At 41.0% G+C, this 18353-nt stretch overlaps 1 protein-coding gene across 9 annotated transcripts in view; it reads left to right on the top strand.

Annotated features, from left to right (window-relative positions):
• Nucleotides 1–18353, top strand: part of CACNA2D1 (calcium voltage-gated channel auxiliary subunit alpha2delta 1) — an 846695-nt gene that overhangs the window by 550523 nt on the left and 277819 nt on the right. For all 9 annotated transcript variants that reach the window (XM_068276177.1, XM_068276179.1, XM_068276181.1 and 6 more), the window contains exon 7: nucleotides 9980–10111. In XM_068276177.1, coding sequence (XP_068132278.1) covers nucleotides 9980–10111 — 132 coding nt within the window. The remainder of the gene's footprint in view (nucleotides 1–9979; nucleotides 10112–18353) is intronic.

Below are 18353 nucleotides of genomic sequence, written 5' to 3' on the forward strand. Positions count from 1 at the left end.
ATGCTTTTTTCCTTTACAACTTATTTTGAAACTTTAAAATCAATTTTTCTCAAACTATTAGGTCTTTTTGAAAAAAAAAAATCCCTCTTCTGCCCACTGTTCTTCTTAACATATCTGCCAATTTTGTTGTGTCTCTAGCATGTAAGGGGGCATTGCTATTAACCAAATACTTTTTTAATTTGAAACTTTAAAATCGATTTTCTCAAACACTTTAAGTTCTTTATTTATTTATTTTTTTACATTGTAGCCACTGATCACCTTTATAATCCATGCAATTTTGGTGATTGTAGCATGTATGGGGGCTTTGCTATTAGCATTAAAGTCAAATCTGTGATCACGGATTCTACATGTAATCATTGTAATTTCACCTGAAGAACATTGCAAAAATCAAGCACCTCATACCCCCAGAAGATCTGCCAACCTTAGTCCACGCCTTCATCACATCCCGACTGGACTACTGCAATACTCTCTACACTGGCCTTCCAAAAAAGGCCTTGTACCGTCTACAGCTGATACAGAACACTGCTGCCAGACTGCTAACCAACCAACCCCGTCACTGCCACATAACGCCAGTCCTGCACTCCCTTCACTGGCTACCTATAGAATGGAGGGTCCTATTCAAGATCGGCCTACTGACATTTAAATCCCTGAATAATCTAGGCCCTGGATACATGAAAGATATGTTACAGCTGTGTAGCAATCCCCGCATTATCAGATCCACAGGTTCTAATAATCTAGTCATACCCAGAGTCCACTTGGAAACTTTTGGTCCCAGAGCCTTCTGTCATGCTGCCCCTACGTTTTGGAACGCCTTACCTCAACAGATCAGGACAGCCCCATCCCTGGACGTGTTTAAATCCAGACTGAAAACCCACCTGTTCAGTCTGGCATTTGCAGAAATATAACTTTTGTTGTGTGAATACTTCATCCTACTAATTACTGAATCTGAGAGAGCCTAAGCGCTTTGAGTCCTATGGGAGAAAAGCGCTATAGAAATGTTATTGTATTGTATCATGGCTAAAATCTGGGTCGAATTCGAAGCTCCGATTCAAATCCGGATCACATTTGTGGCGTATCCGGATTTCAATTGTGCCGTGGCCGGATGTATTCAAATTCGTGATTGGGGGTATCCGAGCATCACTGGTGGGGATAGTTACTGTTGCAAATTACAGCATAAGAGGGTAGGACCCTTATTTCTGTAATAATATAGTCATAATTCTAAATTTGATTTTCTCAAAAAGAACATGCCTTAAAAAATTGGAGACGCTAGTGTGCTTAAGGTGCCAAATCTGCTCCAGATGAGTAGGGTCTAACGCTGTATGTTATTAAGACACTAAAAGTTAATTGATGAATAAATCATTGTTATTGTTGTTAGACTGTTACTGGGTGTTAAAGTGAACCTCCAGACTCAAAATCTACTCAGCAAAAAAGACTGTCGTTTCTTTAACTAGTAGCCGGCCGTGTTACACCGATGGGCGCGGCAGCCCCAGGACCACCTAACACCAATGGGCGTAAAGTCCTTGGGCTCTGTTTTGCAGGAGATCGCGCAGGCTGCGCGCGCATCTCTTGCTTGGTGGGCGAAGCAGAGCTCCGCCTTCAGTGCTTGGGAGACAGCACTGCGATCTACAGCAGTGCTGTACTGGGGACAGCCGTGTGGCATGGCTGTCCCTTCCTGAGGCACAGAGGTGATCGGCTGTCATAGGCTGAAGCCTATGACAGCTGATTATGGGGATTGGCTGGCGGGGCTCTGTTGGTGGGAAGAAAAGGGGGGGGGATCACTTGTGTGCTGTGTCGTGTGGCCCTGCAGCTTGGTCTTAAAGCTGCAGTGGCCAATTTAATGAAAAAGGGCCTTGTCTTTAGGAGGGTTTAGCACTGCGGTCCTCAAATGGTTAAAGAGGAGCTGTCAGCCATACTATGCCACAAAAAAACTACGTATATGAAAGATAAATACTTGCTTTACTTACATGACAGATGTATTGCACTGTCCACAATTTGAGTTCAGTGAATTTTATCAAATAAAAAAACATGATATGGAGAGCATTCTGGTCACTGGCAGGGGCCATCTTTAGACCTTCCAGCTGAAGCCAATGCTGGCATCATTTCCTCCCTTACCCCCCTCCTCTTTACAGCAATAGCGAGCGCCTACATCAGTGGCACCTCCGCATCCGTGAGAACCCCCCAGCCCTGCTACCATATTAATAGGGATTCCCCCTGCATTTACCTTCAACCCTGCAGCATCCCCGCTCGTCTCGCAGCATTACAGCACTTAGCGGGGAAGAATAAATGCAGCTCCATCGCCTGGAACCATGTTGAGTTGTCTATGTGCGCTGCATATATTCTTCCCCGCTAAGCTCTGTAATGCTGCGGGTCGAGCGAGGATGATATAGGGTTGAGGGTAAATGCAGGAGGAATCCCTATGGAATTGGTAGCAGGGCCGGGGGTTTCCCATTAATGCGGAGGTGTCCACTGAAGCGGCGGGGATGTCTGTCGATGCGGCTGAAGTGCAGAGAGGGGGCAGACGGTGGCAGACATGGAGGCAGCCTATGAGGAAGGAATAGGCATGAGAGTGACACAGGGTGCAGCCAATCAGGCTGAACTACCTGTGTCTGTGGTGAAGGGGAGAAAAGTAAAAGAGAACTCCCCCCGCCTCAGCCTGCACTGCAACTTCGCTTTTGCGGCTAATTACTGTGTATGAGTAAGAGCTGGGGACATGAGGATTCATCTGCAATTAGAAAAAAAAAGTAAGATTGATTTTGAAGTTAGGCATTGCCTTTTTAGCATCCTTCTTATCTGTTCAACGGATAGAAATAGAGAATTGATTTTGGTTTTCATCCCTAACAGTTACTCTTTAACAGTTTCACAGCATCAGAACTTTGTTTTTCTTATTAAAGCCTCATTATTAGCTGCACAAAAGGCAAAGCTCCACCCTATCAAAGAAAACTTTGCAGGCATTTTCCCCCTGATGCTGTGCAAAGCATGATGGGATTTATGATGCTGTTGTACTCTGGGAGGGGTGATCAGGACACAGGACAGTTGGAACTGTGTCTCATGTTCCCTGTCATCTCCTTTCAACCAAAAAGATGTCTGCCCTCATGAAATCACAAACATTTGCCTGTTCTTTTAAAACAAGGTGGGTAAGAGATTATATTACCCATCTATTTTAATTAACATTGGCTGGAATTATTGAGCTGTAATGCCCCCTTCCTAGTTGTCATGCCCTATTGTATAGCTGGATTTACTGAACTGTCACGCCCCCTCATAGCTGTATTCATTGAGCTGTACAGATACAGAATCTTTGAGCTGCTATGCCCCCTTCCTGAGGCATCCACTGACCAGCTGGAGGCATGTCTGTTCAGAAGCGTGAAAAAAAAATATGGCTGCCCAGTAGGGGTGGCAGTGCTGTCTACTGTTGATATTTTCTGTGCCATTGCCAATGGCCCTCCCACCTTCCTGCTTCTTACTGATTGGCTGAGCAGACTGATGCCTAGCTGAAACATGATCCTCTGCTCACTAGTGTTGATGTGCCTCAGCGATTGGAGGAGAAAAGAAAAAAAGTTAAGGGAAGAAATGACATCAGGATTTAGCCTCAAACTGTGGGCAAGAGACATGGTTCCCACTAGGAACAGAATTCTCTTCATTAACTATATAAAATTCACTGAAATCAAAATGTGAACAGTACATACCATCTGTTATGTAAGTAGATCAAGTATTTATCTACTTATATATGTATTTTTTCCCCTGGCATAGTATGGCTAATCCTCCTGCTTTAATAAAACCCATAGATAGTATATGTTCCCCTATGCGTTCACCATAATATGTATGTATGTGTTTGTGTCAAGTAGAATAAAATGCCATTTTGTTTTGAACATAATTACATAATGTACAGTATACTCATGAGTGTAGACACTCATTGTACTGTACTAGTTACTGTAATATTTTTTGAACTTTGAGTGTATAAGTACTGAGCTTTGTGTTCACAGAGTATTCCATGTTCTATGAGTCCGCCTTTGTTCATATACATTTGTTGACACATATTCAAGAACTGTAAACATTATGAAGGTTCTTTAATTGAATTTTGTAGAATTCTGAATAGGCCAGGAGTGGTAAGGTTACTAATAAATACATGAGTGACATTTATGGAAGTACTGCAGATTATTTTGTTTTTTCAAGAAATAATTCAGTGTAAAGCTTGTCAAGGTTTCTAAAGCCTACATAAAGACAAAGAAACAAACTTTATGAACATTTCAGCAGCAGTTAAAAAAAAAAAAAAAAAAAAAAAGATAAAAGAAAAGCGTTCATTCACTGTATGAAGTTTCAATAATGAATTTAATAACTGATTTGCAGACAAGGTAATTAACCACATAGCATCCAAGTTAATGGACAACTAATAAAGTTAACTAAAATTGTAAATTACTAGCAAATAGCTATAAAAAAAGTTTTTTGTTTTTCATCTTTTCATTTTTTATGTGAAGAAAATGACATTTACAGAGAACAGTTTTCGCTGTGGGCATTACTATGGAGGACTGTGTTCAGCACATCCAGCATACAGAACCAATCTTCTTTGGCTTTAATACTGTGACTGGAATCTGTTCTGAATGATAGCACAACTATTGTTTCAAATGTGTGTAAATAACTCATCAGCTGCAGCTCGGTGTGTTGCTGTTTCTCTCTCTGCCTCATGCAGTGCAAACCAAGTTTACAGCCAGGAATAGCTTATTCTGAATGAGGGATGGGGGAAGCATCCAAGTAAGGAAAATGTACAGGTCCTTCTCTTCAGATCCTTCTCTGTATCTAAAAAATCCCCTCACCTGTTCTCATAGAATTTGTGAAAAAAAAGCAGTGTGTGTGTGCAAGCAGGGCAGAAACAAACCATAATTCATCCCTCTGTGAATAGATACCGAGAAGTAGAACCTTTCTACATGGTACAGCTCTAGCCCAGACACCAACACAAACTGTTACAAAAGCTTATAAAGAAAGCATTTTTTTCACACAGGCTGTGCTAAAAGACCTCTAAAAATGTTTCTACTTTTTCTCGCTAAAAGCTCTATAGGTATGTGGGGTTTACAGGACCGTTTTCTTTGATAGTTCCTCTTTAAGTACTAGGACAGGGCTACTGCAGAGCTCTAATACAGAGATGGCACTTTTCTTACTTGTGATCATGCTGAATAATGGCAGGAACCTAGAGAGGAAAGCTAGAAGCCAAAAAAGAGGCTTCTGGTCAAATGATCACTGTGAGATCCATTCACAGTCATCCACACTCACAAAACTGCTGATTACGAAAGCTAAGGTACAGTTGTCCATTGTGTTGAAACTCCACCTATAAATGTTTGTGTGCTGCACAAAACTTTGTAATTTTATTTTATTAAAAAAACTATTTTTAAATTTACAGACCAAAAGGAATTTTGCAAACTAAATGAAGTGAAATGTACATGTCATTGGAAACCTGGAATTGGTTTTCTCTTTGTGGAGTGTTGACTAGCTACATATTTCTCATCTCCCAACATGAGAAATTAGTTGCACGATGTAGTAGCTTGTTGCACATTTTTTCCACCTGGACTAATCCATTGATAAGCACCAAAACTGAGATACTTCCATATAACAGCTTCGAAACCCTATGGAATACCTGTGTTTTATAGACCCTTACTAGTAAGCAAACTAATACAGAGGCCCTTATTCACCTTTTCACCTAAGTTTTCTCCTAAGTGATTGTCACATTATCAATAAAATGCCTTTAAACCACCAGCAAGTAAGAAAATATTTAGAATATTTTTGAGTGTTTGAAAAACAGAAAACGAAAAATTATCTCCTAGGAGAACACATAGGAGAAAAAGTGAATTGAATAAGAGCCGAATGTTTTGAATCAGGCTGATACCTTTACTGTTTAACTTTAAAGCTAATGGGAACCCGGATTTAAATAAAAAAAAGTCAGATACTCACCTAAGGAGAGGGAAGGCTCGGTCCTATTGAGCCATCCCTCTCCTCTCCCGGTGCCCTCCATGCTGCGCTGGCTCCTCCGTTCCAATCCCCTGCCGAGGGGACTTTGGAAGTCTTCGGGAGCTGAGTCCTCCCGAAGACAGGCGGCGCACATGCGAGTGCGTCATAAAGGGCACGTGTGCAGTGTAGAGCGGCCCGTCTTCGGGAGCACACCGGCTCCCAAAGCATTTCCGAAGCCTCCCTTTGGTCGGGAGACAGCAGTATTTGACCAAAACGGACGAATACCAGTACGGGGGAGCCAGCACAACAGCGGGGACCGGGAGAGGAAATGACTATTTTTTATTTTACTTTAAAGGAAACCTAAACAACCCTAAGAAAATGAGTTTCATTTACCTGGGGCATCTACCAGCCCCTGCAGCCATCCTGTGCCCTCGCAGTGACTCACGGCTCCTCCGGTCCCCCGCCTCCAGCTAGTTTCATTTTTGAAGATTTAGAGTCGGCGAGCCGCCATGCGTACCTTTGCACGCCTCACCGCTGGTGCAGGAGGCACTTTATACACGTTGCAGGTGCAATACAAGAATAAGCATTCAGTCACACAAATGGCAGTTCTTTAGTCTGAATTTTAGACCAAAACTTTTCTCTGGTTTTGGACTAGTCCATCTCCTCACGGAGAATTAATAAGGCTTTATTTTTCAAAATCACCTAATGAATGGCAATTGCTCAGTCTAACTGCCAATATAGGGTTGCACTAAGGAGGAAGGCTGGCTCGATTTTTGTTTAAATCCTTTCCGGGAACTGCCTTTGAGAAGAATAAAGGAAATACTGAGAATCCCCCATGAGGAGATGGACTAGCCCAAAACCTTTTAGTTCTGTCCGATTTGTAATTGTTACTGGAAGGGACTGCAACATAGGAGAACAGTTAGCTAAGGGGAAGAGTCAGAAAGTCATTTATATTGGTGTATACAAGACTTTCTGACTCGACCTCTTGGCTACCAGGCATGATGACATGCAATTCACAAGAGAAAAGTGGGCACGCACTTCCAATGCAAAATTGTATTTTATTTCCACAAGTTTAAAAATCATAAATGGCTACAGTACTGTATGCAGGAGAGGAGTACAAGTCAAAGGGGGAGGGGGGGATCTACAGCTGTTTCAATGCCAAACGTCTGTGGCGCTTTATCAGGACATCTGAGCAAACGAACACATTCCCCTGCTGACATCATCAATTAAAAAGATTAAGTATGAAGCAGTGCAGATGACTATCCCTATATTGTGCATAGCATGCCGCAGATGGAACATAGAGGCATCTCAACTAATATGGGGTTGGAACACATGTCACCGCCTGCTGAAGCAGGAAGCAACAACAAAAAAAAACTTTTGTCAGTCTCAGCAGCTCACCATAGTATTGACAATTAAAGGGACAAAGATCCAAAGGGTAGTATCCATGCTTTAGCAGCCACATGAGTATCTTTTCGCAAATCTTATCAGCTCACTTATGGGAGAGAGGGATTTTTAATAAAGACAATAACTATTTATATTGTCTCTCTTGACCCAATGCCCCAAAGGAGGTGATGGTAACACCTTTAAAACAATGATTAATTACCGGCTGCCAGACTAAGCAGCCTCACCACCCAGGATATAGTATCTGCACCCAGCCGGTAGGGACAGCCATCCACACCTGCAATGAACCAAAAGAAACTGTAATATCACAACAGTAATGGCAACAAGAAAAAAATGATGACATGCAATGACTCGGGGACAACTTTTGTGTGTGAAAAGGAAATTCTTGGCAAGACTGTTACCCCACAAATAAAATCATTTAAAAAACACGATAGGATGGAAAGTGAAATACCATTTATACATGAATTGTGTGAAATAAACATTCTCTTGGGCTCTGTAGGAATCAAAGAAATCATTAGATAATTTATACATATGTCACTTAAACTGTGGTCTGGGTGCATTTAATGTTGTACTTAGCAAGTTAGCTACAGTATCATAATTTTTAATCCAAAGAAAAATGCATAGTTTGTGATAGCCAAAAACTTAGACTCTTACTCTCCAAATCCTTTTCTAGGTAAGTGACCACAAAACCTTAATCTGTTCATGCTGAGGAATACGAATTTCATCATACCTCAAGTTCACTGTTTGTCCGACCTAAAGCATGAATATTCATGCTCACATAACTGATCTTTCTCAGAGTGATCATATCCATAAACATGAAAATCTTGTTAACATACACTAATGAGCACTGTGTTGGGAAGCTATTCCCTTGTCAGCTTTAAAGGGCTAATAAAACTACCATCCTGTAATGTCCTCCATGCAGGCTCTTCCTCCTATTTGTTTTCACACGATCTTTAGTAATGCTAATGACCATTCTGTGCAATCCTAGTTCTATGTCTCACTGATATGCTTGTTGATAATGTGTTGGGGATAAAGTGCACTTGTATAATTAAAATCAGAATAACTTTTTTTTTTTTTTTAAGCTGACAGGGTGTTAAAATTGTTGTTGGCTTTGCATTCAGAGAACACTTATTATGAAAATGACCACTTAATGTAAAATTAGGAGTTCCCAGCTAGTCGCTAAACCATTAAAAATAGAGCTATTAGTTGCAGATTTATGGAGAAGCTGCAGGACCTCACCATTCTGTTCCTGCAGTTTTGTTCTATAATGAAAATGTACGTAAGTGGGACATATTTATTTTATTTATTGAAGTATTTATATAGCACCGACATATTACACAGTGCTGTACAGAGACTATATTGTCTTGTCACTAACTGTCCCTCAGAGGGGCCCATAATCTAGTGCCTACCATAATCATATGTCTATGTATGTAGTAGTGCATGTATTGTAGTCTGTGGTCAGTTTTTAGGGGGAAGCTAATTAACTTATCTGTATGTTTTGGGGATGACCGAAGTGCCTATAGAAAACCCATGCAGACACAGGGAGAACATACAAACTCCTTGCAGATGTTGACCTGGCTGGGATTCGAACCTGGACATATACAGTAAAATATAAGCCTTTACTAAGGCAGATTTACCTAACATAGTGTGCATACACACATCCAATTTTGATTGACCAATCACTGACATATTTTACCACCTCCATGTAGTATGAGGCCAATAGTTTTTGAATAATAACAGATTAGGCCCCATTCCAGTTCACTTTTTCTCCTAAGTTTTCTCCCAGGTGATATTTTTTTAGTACAAGTTGCGCATAATAAATTGACTTCAAGAACAATCAAAAAGCAAATAGAAACCCTTCCTCACTCGTACCAAGTGGAGAACAATGTGATCAGCTCTTCAATGTCTTACACTTAAACAATTTGATTTTGCGTTTGCACCACACATTATACACACAAACACACAGGCCTATATAAAATTAACTTTTTCTCCTGAGTTTTCTCCTAGGAGATTTTTCACCTTCTATTTATAATAGGTTTTTTTTAACACTTTCCAATTGAAAAAGTACTAAAAAGTAGGTAAAAAGTACTATCAAAACTGTGTTAAGTATTTTTTTTACTTGCTGGTGATTTAATAGGTATTTTGGCAAGTTTTGAAAATATCACCTAGGAGAAAAATCAGGAGAAAAAGTTAATTGCATATGGACCACAGTATTTCTTAAGCCTTTTACCAAGTCACATCCAAATTGCAATATGTCCATTTCTGCAGGAGGCATAAGAAATGGCCGGTCAGTGTGCTTTGTGGAAAGCCACAAAATATGAATTATACATAGGACTTTGAGATAGGTTTAGGAATATGTTACTAGTTGACCCCCTATATAATATATTGCGAAGTGAAATCTTACACACATACACATACACATACACACACACACACATATACACACACACACATACACATATACACACACACACACACATACACATACACATACACACATACACATACACACACATATATATATCTTTGGCTGGAGGGGTTTACATTTCTGTAAAATGGAATAATGATGAGCAAAAGTGATGACTTGAAAGAATAACAATAAGTTTATCTGCCATGTCTGAGGATTTTTTTTTTCTTCTTTCAGCTACGATAGTCTTAAATGAGCTGAACTGGACAGCTGCGTTAGATGAAGTGTTTAAGAAGAATGCTGAAGAAGATAACACACTCCTATGGCAAGTGTTTGGAAGTGCAACAGGATTGGCCAGGTACTATCCAGGTAAATAAAGACTGCCATTTACAAAGCACTTTAAGGTTTGTGAGATTAGTGCTGTTTTCTTTTGACTTAAGCTGGCCATGCACTAGGCTGATTCCCGCCAGATCGACAGCAGATTCGATCACTGTGATCGAATCTGCTGTCACATCGTTTCCGCAACACGCAGAATTTCGATCCATTTCAACCAATCCCGTCGATCGCTCCGTGCGGAAAATTACCGTCGATCGCCCGCGGGTAGGGAGCATGTCGCTAGCGGTGTTCGAGTACCCGACGACCGACGCAATAGAGCCCGCATACATTACCAGCTCCGCCGGCACGACTGCCCCCGGTCACCGCTGTTCCGTCTCCGCGCTGGTCTGGGTTGGTCTCCGGGTCCGGCATGCTTCACTTCTTCTAGCCCGACAGGAAGTTTAAACAGTAGAGGGCGCTCTACTGTTTAAACTTCCTGCCGGGCAGGAAGACGTAAAGCATGCCGGACCTGGAGACCAGAGCGGAGACGGAGCAGCGGTGACCGGGGGCAGTCGCGCCGGCGGAGCAGGTAATGTATGCGGCGGGGGGGGGGGGGGGGGGGGAGCGGCGGCAGCACCACCACCACAACAGATTGTGAACGGTTTCAGGCTGAAATCGGTTCACAATCTGTTTGCAGTAAAGGTAGCCATACAATCCCTCTCTGATGTGATTCGATCAGAGAGGGATCTATCTGTTGGTCGAATCTGATGCAAATCGACCAGTGTATGGCTACCTTTAGCCTTTTTGCCGTGGCTGTTTCTCTTTGAGTGACTATACATGTTCTGATTTTTGCAAGTGATTTTTGAGCTTTAACGTGCTGTTCAGCTCTGGGTGACTGAATCAAACACCTGTGTGATGTTCTTCTACAACCAGTTACCAGCTAAGTTGTAAATAATATTGAGTCATCCTCCATTGACAAACATAATCTAGGGCGCTGGCGTTTCGCAATTAACGGCAATCTCAAAATGTATTACCTGCAGCATTTTGCCGCGATTCTTGACAATTGCGGTACAATGCGTTTACAAACGCTGATCGCTATCGTTGGGAATTGCAGCAGTGTACAATGATTTTTATCACGTTAATGGCGGTAAAAGCACCTGCGCAAAATGGTAATGCTAAGCGCTACAGTTTTGCGTTTTTAAGTGTGAATAGGCCCTTAAATTATTTTAAGCACACTTAGGGCTAGTTCACAGTGCTCAATTGTGTTGCAAAATAATTCTGCATGTCAGCTTACTGCCCATGCAATTCTATTGTGCTGTTCACAGTACTGCGTTGTAACTGATCATGTTAATCTAACTCGCTGCATGCAGGCTTTGTATTAAAGTCTATGTCCAGCATCCATTCCAGTTCACACTTATTATAAAGCATGCTTTATGCAATGGTTCGCTGTGAAACCAGCCTTAGGTGTATGTACACTAACATTTTAATAACATCAATCATGTGTAGGTGAAGAAGAGTTAGACATTGGGCATAATTCACAAAGCCTTTTCACCTGTTTTTCTCTGTTTTCACATTAGTTTTGTTACATTTTGAAGCTTTCAAAGAGCAACAATATAATATAATTAAAGTAAGAAAAGTAATATTGAAATGAAGTTAATCAGGAACAACTTACATTGAGTGGTTATTTTGCTTTTGAAAGTGCTGAAAGGCCATTTTTATCAATTAGGTGATAAATAAGTCATTCATGAGAAGTTTTGTGAATAGAGCCCATGTGTTGCTGAAGTGATCAGTGTCTACAAGTTTCCAAGGGCTGTTATTGAGTAGAGAAAGAAGATCCTTCCCATCAGGCTTACAGTCTAAGAAGATATGTCTTCTAGATTAAGACATGGTAGTCAATCTGTGCTATGAGTTTTTAATAAGGGATGAGAAACATAAATACAGCAATCGGCAAATCAACCTTTGAGAGTAATATAAACATTCTGGTAATGTAACAACAATATCTTGCTCTATAACTAGTGACATTTTACAGTGCCACTCTGTGAGCTTGGATATACAGTAAGTGTCCTTAAAGATGGACATACAACAGAATAAACAAATACCACTATATAAAGTAAGTTGGGGGAGTATAAACTAAAATGAGGGTTTGAATATGTGACCTAAATATCAGTAGACTCTCATGCAAGACAACTGTCTTGAGCAGCATTTTATTTTCTAACTAGTATTATTTTATGCTCTTGCTTTGCTTAGATCTCAAGGGATGATAAAAAAAAAAAAAACACACTAACATTTAAGAAGGAAAAAATCAATAGTAAAAGCTTTGCCATTTTAAAAGCTACTAGATTTCTTTCAGCAGGGTCTGGCTTTTTCTCATGTTAAACAGCACTCATAATTCCACACCACTGTCTGAAGTTTAAAGGAAACATTATAATGACAAAAAGAGTTTATTTTTGCCCTACTTATAAATCTCCAGGGTTTTTCTTGTTATACATTTTATTGAATGTAGGAGTCAGAAAATGGGTAGCTTTACTAAAATGAACACAGGAGCTATATTTATTGTTTAGCCTCTTGTACTTTCTGCTTGAGTGTTTACTTTGAAGTCGTATAGCATCTAGAACATATAGTATATAGCAATACATGCTGAAACCTGTGTATTCGCTTTAAAAAAAGAGGTACAAAAGGTAGTTATGTGCGCTTTAGAGAACCATACAGGAGGACCAGATTATACTTTAATTAGGTCAGAAAAAAATGTATGTGTTTGTGTGTGCGTGTGTGTATATATATATATATATATATATATATATATATATATATATATATATATGTATATATATATATATATATATATATATACGCATACATATACGCATACATGCACACACTGTATATACACTAAATCAGCCCCATATTGTCCATGATCAGTAATGCATCTTTTTACTGTGTGAAGATGCTTTAGATAAAAGTCCAAAAACTTGCTGCAGCCACGTGCTTCCCATGCTACTTCCCATAGGTACCACACTCTAACAACACAAATATACTTGCTTATCAGTGATCTGACCTATAGTACATGCCTGTAATCTGTTCTCTGTACATCCAAACTTTTCAATCCATCACCTTCCTGTCTGTGCCCATACATGGGTAAAGATAATTCATTCAGCTCACAGAGATGTGCAAGTTATTTTTACACAATGTTTAAGGGAAAACCGCTGATGAACTGGGGCTACCGATACAGGGAAAATAGAAGTTGCCAAAAAGCAGCCACAAGTTCTTAGCAAAAGAGCTGGACCCAATGCTATGAGGGAGGATTGAAAAGTAATTTATTCCGAATCAGATGACTATACACTTGGAACAACTTTTTTCAAAATAGTGGCACAATTAATACATTTTATTTTACAAATACATGCTGTTTTGTATCTACAGTATGCCCGTGTCATTATTTGCTTCATGGTTTGAAGAGAACCCATAATCCTGTAGTAGATTCTTAAGCACTGGAAATGTCAGATATCACATGGAGCTAAGTCAGGGGTATATGGATGGTGTTCCAATGCAGCCCTACAAATGTCAATCAGGATGTCCAATGTAACAACTGCACATGCTGACAGCATAACCATGGAGTAAAATACACAAGATGGATAGCACTACAATTGTGCAGGTGTCTGTATCATAAATAACCCTCAGGCTTTTGGGTGTTCCAGAGAGCAACTGTGGTCCCCAAAGTTACTAAAGGGCTGCATTTTTGCACTTAGAAACTGATATGATTCATTTTTCAGTTAGGGACAGCTTTATTTATTGATGCTATTTTTGCAACATTTTAAAAAAGAGCTTCAAAAAGGTAGTCCACAAAGATTGTGGCACTTCCAACACTATTTTATGCACCACTTTTAAATCCCAATAAAAAATAGTTTTGCACTCTGCTATGAGGCTTCTGCAAAGCTGGGAGATTTCACCTTTTGGATTTAATATGAGTGAATAAAGTGATGGGAGTGATGCCAAAATCTTTTTCAAAATCCTTGCCACCTTGCTGCTTTTCTTTGCCTTCATTTTTATTTTGTACATAATGGTTTAGCTACACCACCAGTATAAAGGAGTTAATGTGTTTCTTTCCTTATTATTTTGTACTACCAGACTACTGGAAAACCCCTGTCCTGTCACAGGTGTAGTCTTATGAGAAATGCAGCACTGGGTGGTGCAAGATTTGTAAGACATAATTTGGATTGGCTTAAAAACACCCTAGCAGATCACCATCCTCATCACCAGAATGGGGGTAGGAAATAGCTGTGCCCTTGTCCACAAAGCTATGCAAGGTAAGCGCACTTAAACAGAGTCAGACTGCTTTTCCCCACAAGCAGCCTTTCCACTGAAGCCAGCTACTAGATTTGTTCTGATAGAAGAGGGTGTGCAGAACCTACCCTCTCTTTCTCTGTTGTCTGGTTGCTATCTCTGCATTCAGATGCTTCCTCTTACCCTAAAATTTTCCTGCTTCAGACTTAAGTAATTTCAGCATTGTGGATGATGTAAGACACAGGGGAAGCACTTGCTAGGGAGCCTGTTGACTGCTGAAGTAGTTGTCAGAGCAGAGGACCACATATTGACTTATGGTTGCCTGCAAGCTGGGCACCAGGAATTTAGATGATCATCTGTAGACTCGTGTGGAAGTCTGTTGTTGTTTGGCTATATGAACGTATACGTCAAACAGAAAGTGCAGCGGGTGTTTGCAAAATAGTGTGGAAACACTCTCTGAAAGCGAGGGAGCCTAGTGCTGCCCATCCTGTACTACTAAAGTAGTACCTAAATAATGGTACTAATTATTTAGGTAAATAATAGTAGTGACCTAAAAAAACCTGTTGGAAAAAAAAAACCATAGCATAACTCACCTACTCTGGGCTCCCCTGTAAGCTCTGATGTTCTACTGCAGTGTCCTCTCATAAATACCAGCATTTTAACAGCAATGGCACTGACTTGGAAGTACTTCCAGGTCAGCGCTATTGCTGTGAAAATGCCAGCATTTATGGGAGGACGCTGCTGCAGAATGGGAGAGATGACAGGACGGAAAAGACACCCAGGGGAACGCTGAGTAGGTGAGTTATACTGTGTGGAGGGATTTTGGAACAGGTTGTCAATTACAGCATGAAGTGGACATGAGGGGGGAGTAATAGAAGTGGGAGTAATCGGGTGGGGCGGGGGTTGTTCCTAGGGATGACAGAGGAGGATAACTATCCATGAGTACTTCCTCCTCGTCCATATTCAACGCTTTAGTCAGTGAAAGATTTTGGCTCAGTAGTGCAAGGACCACAGGGGACACTGGATATATATCACAGCACCGCACACAAAATATACTAATAGCATGCAAATCCCCTCTCAGTTCAATTCAGGGGTACTTTAAACATATCTGCGCTAATCTTCACCCATGCAGCTGGATGGCAGCAAGTGCATTACCAATTAAAGAGACACTGAAGCGAAAAAAATGATGATATTATGATTTGTATGTGTAGTACAGCTAAGAAATAAAACATTAAGATCAGATACATCAGTCTAATTGTTTCCAGTACAGGAAGAGTTGAGAAACTCCAGTTGTTATCTCTATGCAAACAAGCCATTAAGCTCTCCGACTAAGTTAGTCGTGGAGAGGGCTGTTATCTGACATTTATTATCTCAACTGTAAGTGAACTGATTACTTTTTCTCTGCTAGAGGAGAGTTCATTACTTCACAGACTGCTCTGAAAGAATCATTTTGAATGCTAAGTGTTGTGTAATCTGCACATATTATAGAATAATGCAATGTTAGAAAAAACACTATATAACTGAAAATAAAAGTATGAGAATATTTTGTTTGCTGCTAATCTTCTAGAAATTATTCATAGTACACAACCAATTCATAATATCATATTTTTTTTTCTCGCTTCAGTGTCTCTTTAAAGATGATTTTGAATTCATTATTCATTAACGTTATTTTTTTTTTTACTTTTTTTCCCCTCTAATTTTTTTTCTTTGGGGGGGGGGAGGAGGGGTAGTGAACTGGAGATAGCACACCTAATATGTAACAATTAACACATTCAGTATTATAATATCTAAAGCTAATTTAATGTTTCAATTGCTTAAAGCAATTTTATGCATTTAAATTGTCTAAACTACCACTTATTGTATTCAATCTGTGGAACTGTTGCATCTCTTACTAGGTTAGTCTAATAAAAGCTGAAAACATGCCATGTACATTTATTAATAGATGTATATTTCACAGCAAAGAAACTGACATATGGTGTAATAAGATCTTACCACATAAAGCTGTAGCACAGTTTAAAGCTAATATAGTATAAGTATTGTGTTTAGCTCTGTGACATTTAAAGACATTTTACAGAAGTGGGCTTAATGACTTAGGCATTCATACTAGCAATGATGATGTACAAAGTACACTTTACCTTAGCAGCCGCAAAGCCATATATTAACTGTAGATGTATTAGAGAGCTAAAAAGCCTGATTGGTTGCTATGAGTTATTGCTGTATATATAAATACATGTATGTGTGTAAAATAGTAGAGGAGTTGTTAAAGGACAACTGTAGCAGGAGGGCTATGGAAGCTGCCATATTTATTTCCTTTTAAGCAATACGAGTTGCCTGGTTATCCTGCTGATCTTCTGCCTCTAATACTTCTAAAATATACTTAACCTGGTACATCCATGGTGAAGGGGCATCTTGTGAATTATGTCCCCTTTGTACCTCATGCCCCCTTGTGTCTCCCTGTGTGCTCCTCTGTCCCCCTTGTGTCCTCCTATGTCCCCCATATGTCTTCCTTGTGTACTCCTCTATGCCCTATTGTGTCTCCCTGTGTCCTAGGTTTGTCCCCCTGAGTCCTCCTCTGCATGGGCACAGTACCATGAGTCCCCGACATTGCGGTGGGTTTGAGGTTCCAATTGGCAGGCGTTCACAAGTCACTGCATTTGGACTATAAGACGCAGTGACCTTTTCCCCCCACTTTTGGGGGAGAAAAAGTGAGTCTTATAGTCCATAAAATACAGTAGCTTTTTCTCCTGTGTTATCTCCAAGGAGATGATGTTCCTATTCTCTTTAAAATAACTTTAGGCCTCTTTCACAGTAGGATGCAACGTTAAAGTCGCAACTCAAAGTACAACGCAATGCCCAAAAAAAGTTGCAACGCAACTTAACCACTTGAGGACTGCAGGGCTAAACCCCCCTAGTGACCAGGCCATTTTTACTAAAATTGGCCACTGCAGCTTTAAGGCTAAGCTGCAGGGCCGCACAACACAGCACATAAGTGATCCCCCCCCCTTTTCTCCCCACCAACAGAGCTCTCTGTTGGTGGGGTCTGATCGACTCCCCCAATGTTTATTTTTTTTGTATAAATATTGTTGTTTCTATTTTTAATTTAAAAAACCCTGTTTCTTTAAATACCAACCCTCCCTCCCCACAGCCAGCCAATTATGGCGATCGGCTGTCATAGGCTTCTGCCTATGAGAGCCGATCGCTCTCTTGTCCCCCAGGGGGACAGCCGTGTCACACGGCTGTCCCCAGTGCAGCGCTGCACCATGTAAATAGATGACGTGATCGCCGTCTAACAGTCATCGGAGCGGCAATAGCCGCTCGGAGACTGAAGGTGGGGCAGAGCTCCGCCCCCCAAGCAGGAGATGCACGCGCAGCCTGCGCGCGATCTCCTGCAAAACAGAGCCCCAGGACTTTACGCCAATTGGCATTAGGCGGTCCTGGGGCTGCCGCCGCAGCCACGCCCATTGGCGTGACGCGGTCGGAAGAAGGTTAAAGCGATCCTTAAGTCAGGAAAAAAAATTACTTTTACTCACCTGGGGCTTCCAATAGCCCCCTGCAGCCGTCCGCTGCCCTTGCCGCATCCCTCCGATCCTCATGTCCCTGCCGGCAGCCAATTCTGGTTTCGCCGTCAGGAGCCGATGGGCTGGGAACGCCAGTGATTCTTCGCGTTCCCAGCCACAATTGCTCCCTCTATGCTATATATATATATCTCAGATAAAGGGAGCAATTGTGTTGTGAGTGATTCTAAGCGTTCCCAGCCTGTCGGCTCCTGACGGCGACAACGGAAGTGGCTGCCGGTGGGGACACGAGGATAGGAGGGAAACGGCGATGGCACCAGACAGCAGCAGGGGGCTATTGGAAGCCTCAGGTGAGTAAAAGTCCTTTTTTTTTCCTGACTTAAGGATCACTTTAATGCCCCGTTACGGTCACATACAGTAGAGCATAGAGGCAATGAAAAGTATGTTTCCAAGTCATTATTGAGCATGTGCAAACAGTCCAATGCAGCTAATAACGTGTATAA

This window comes from Hyperolius riggenbachi, chromosome 3 (assembly GCF_040937935.1).
Source record: "Hyperolius riggenbachi isolate aHypRig1 chromosome 3, aHypRig1.pri, whole genome shotgun sequence".
Classification (NCBI taxonomy): domain Eukaryota; kingdom Metazoa; phylum Chordata; class Amphibia; order Anura; family Hyperoliidae; genus Hyperolius; species Hyperolius riggenbachi.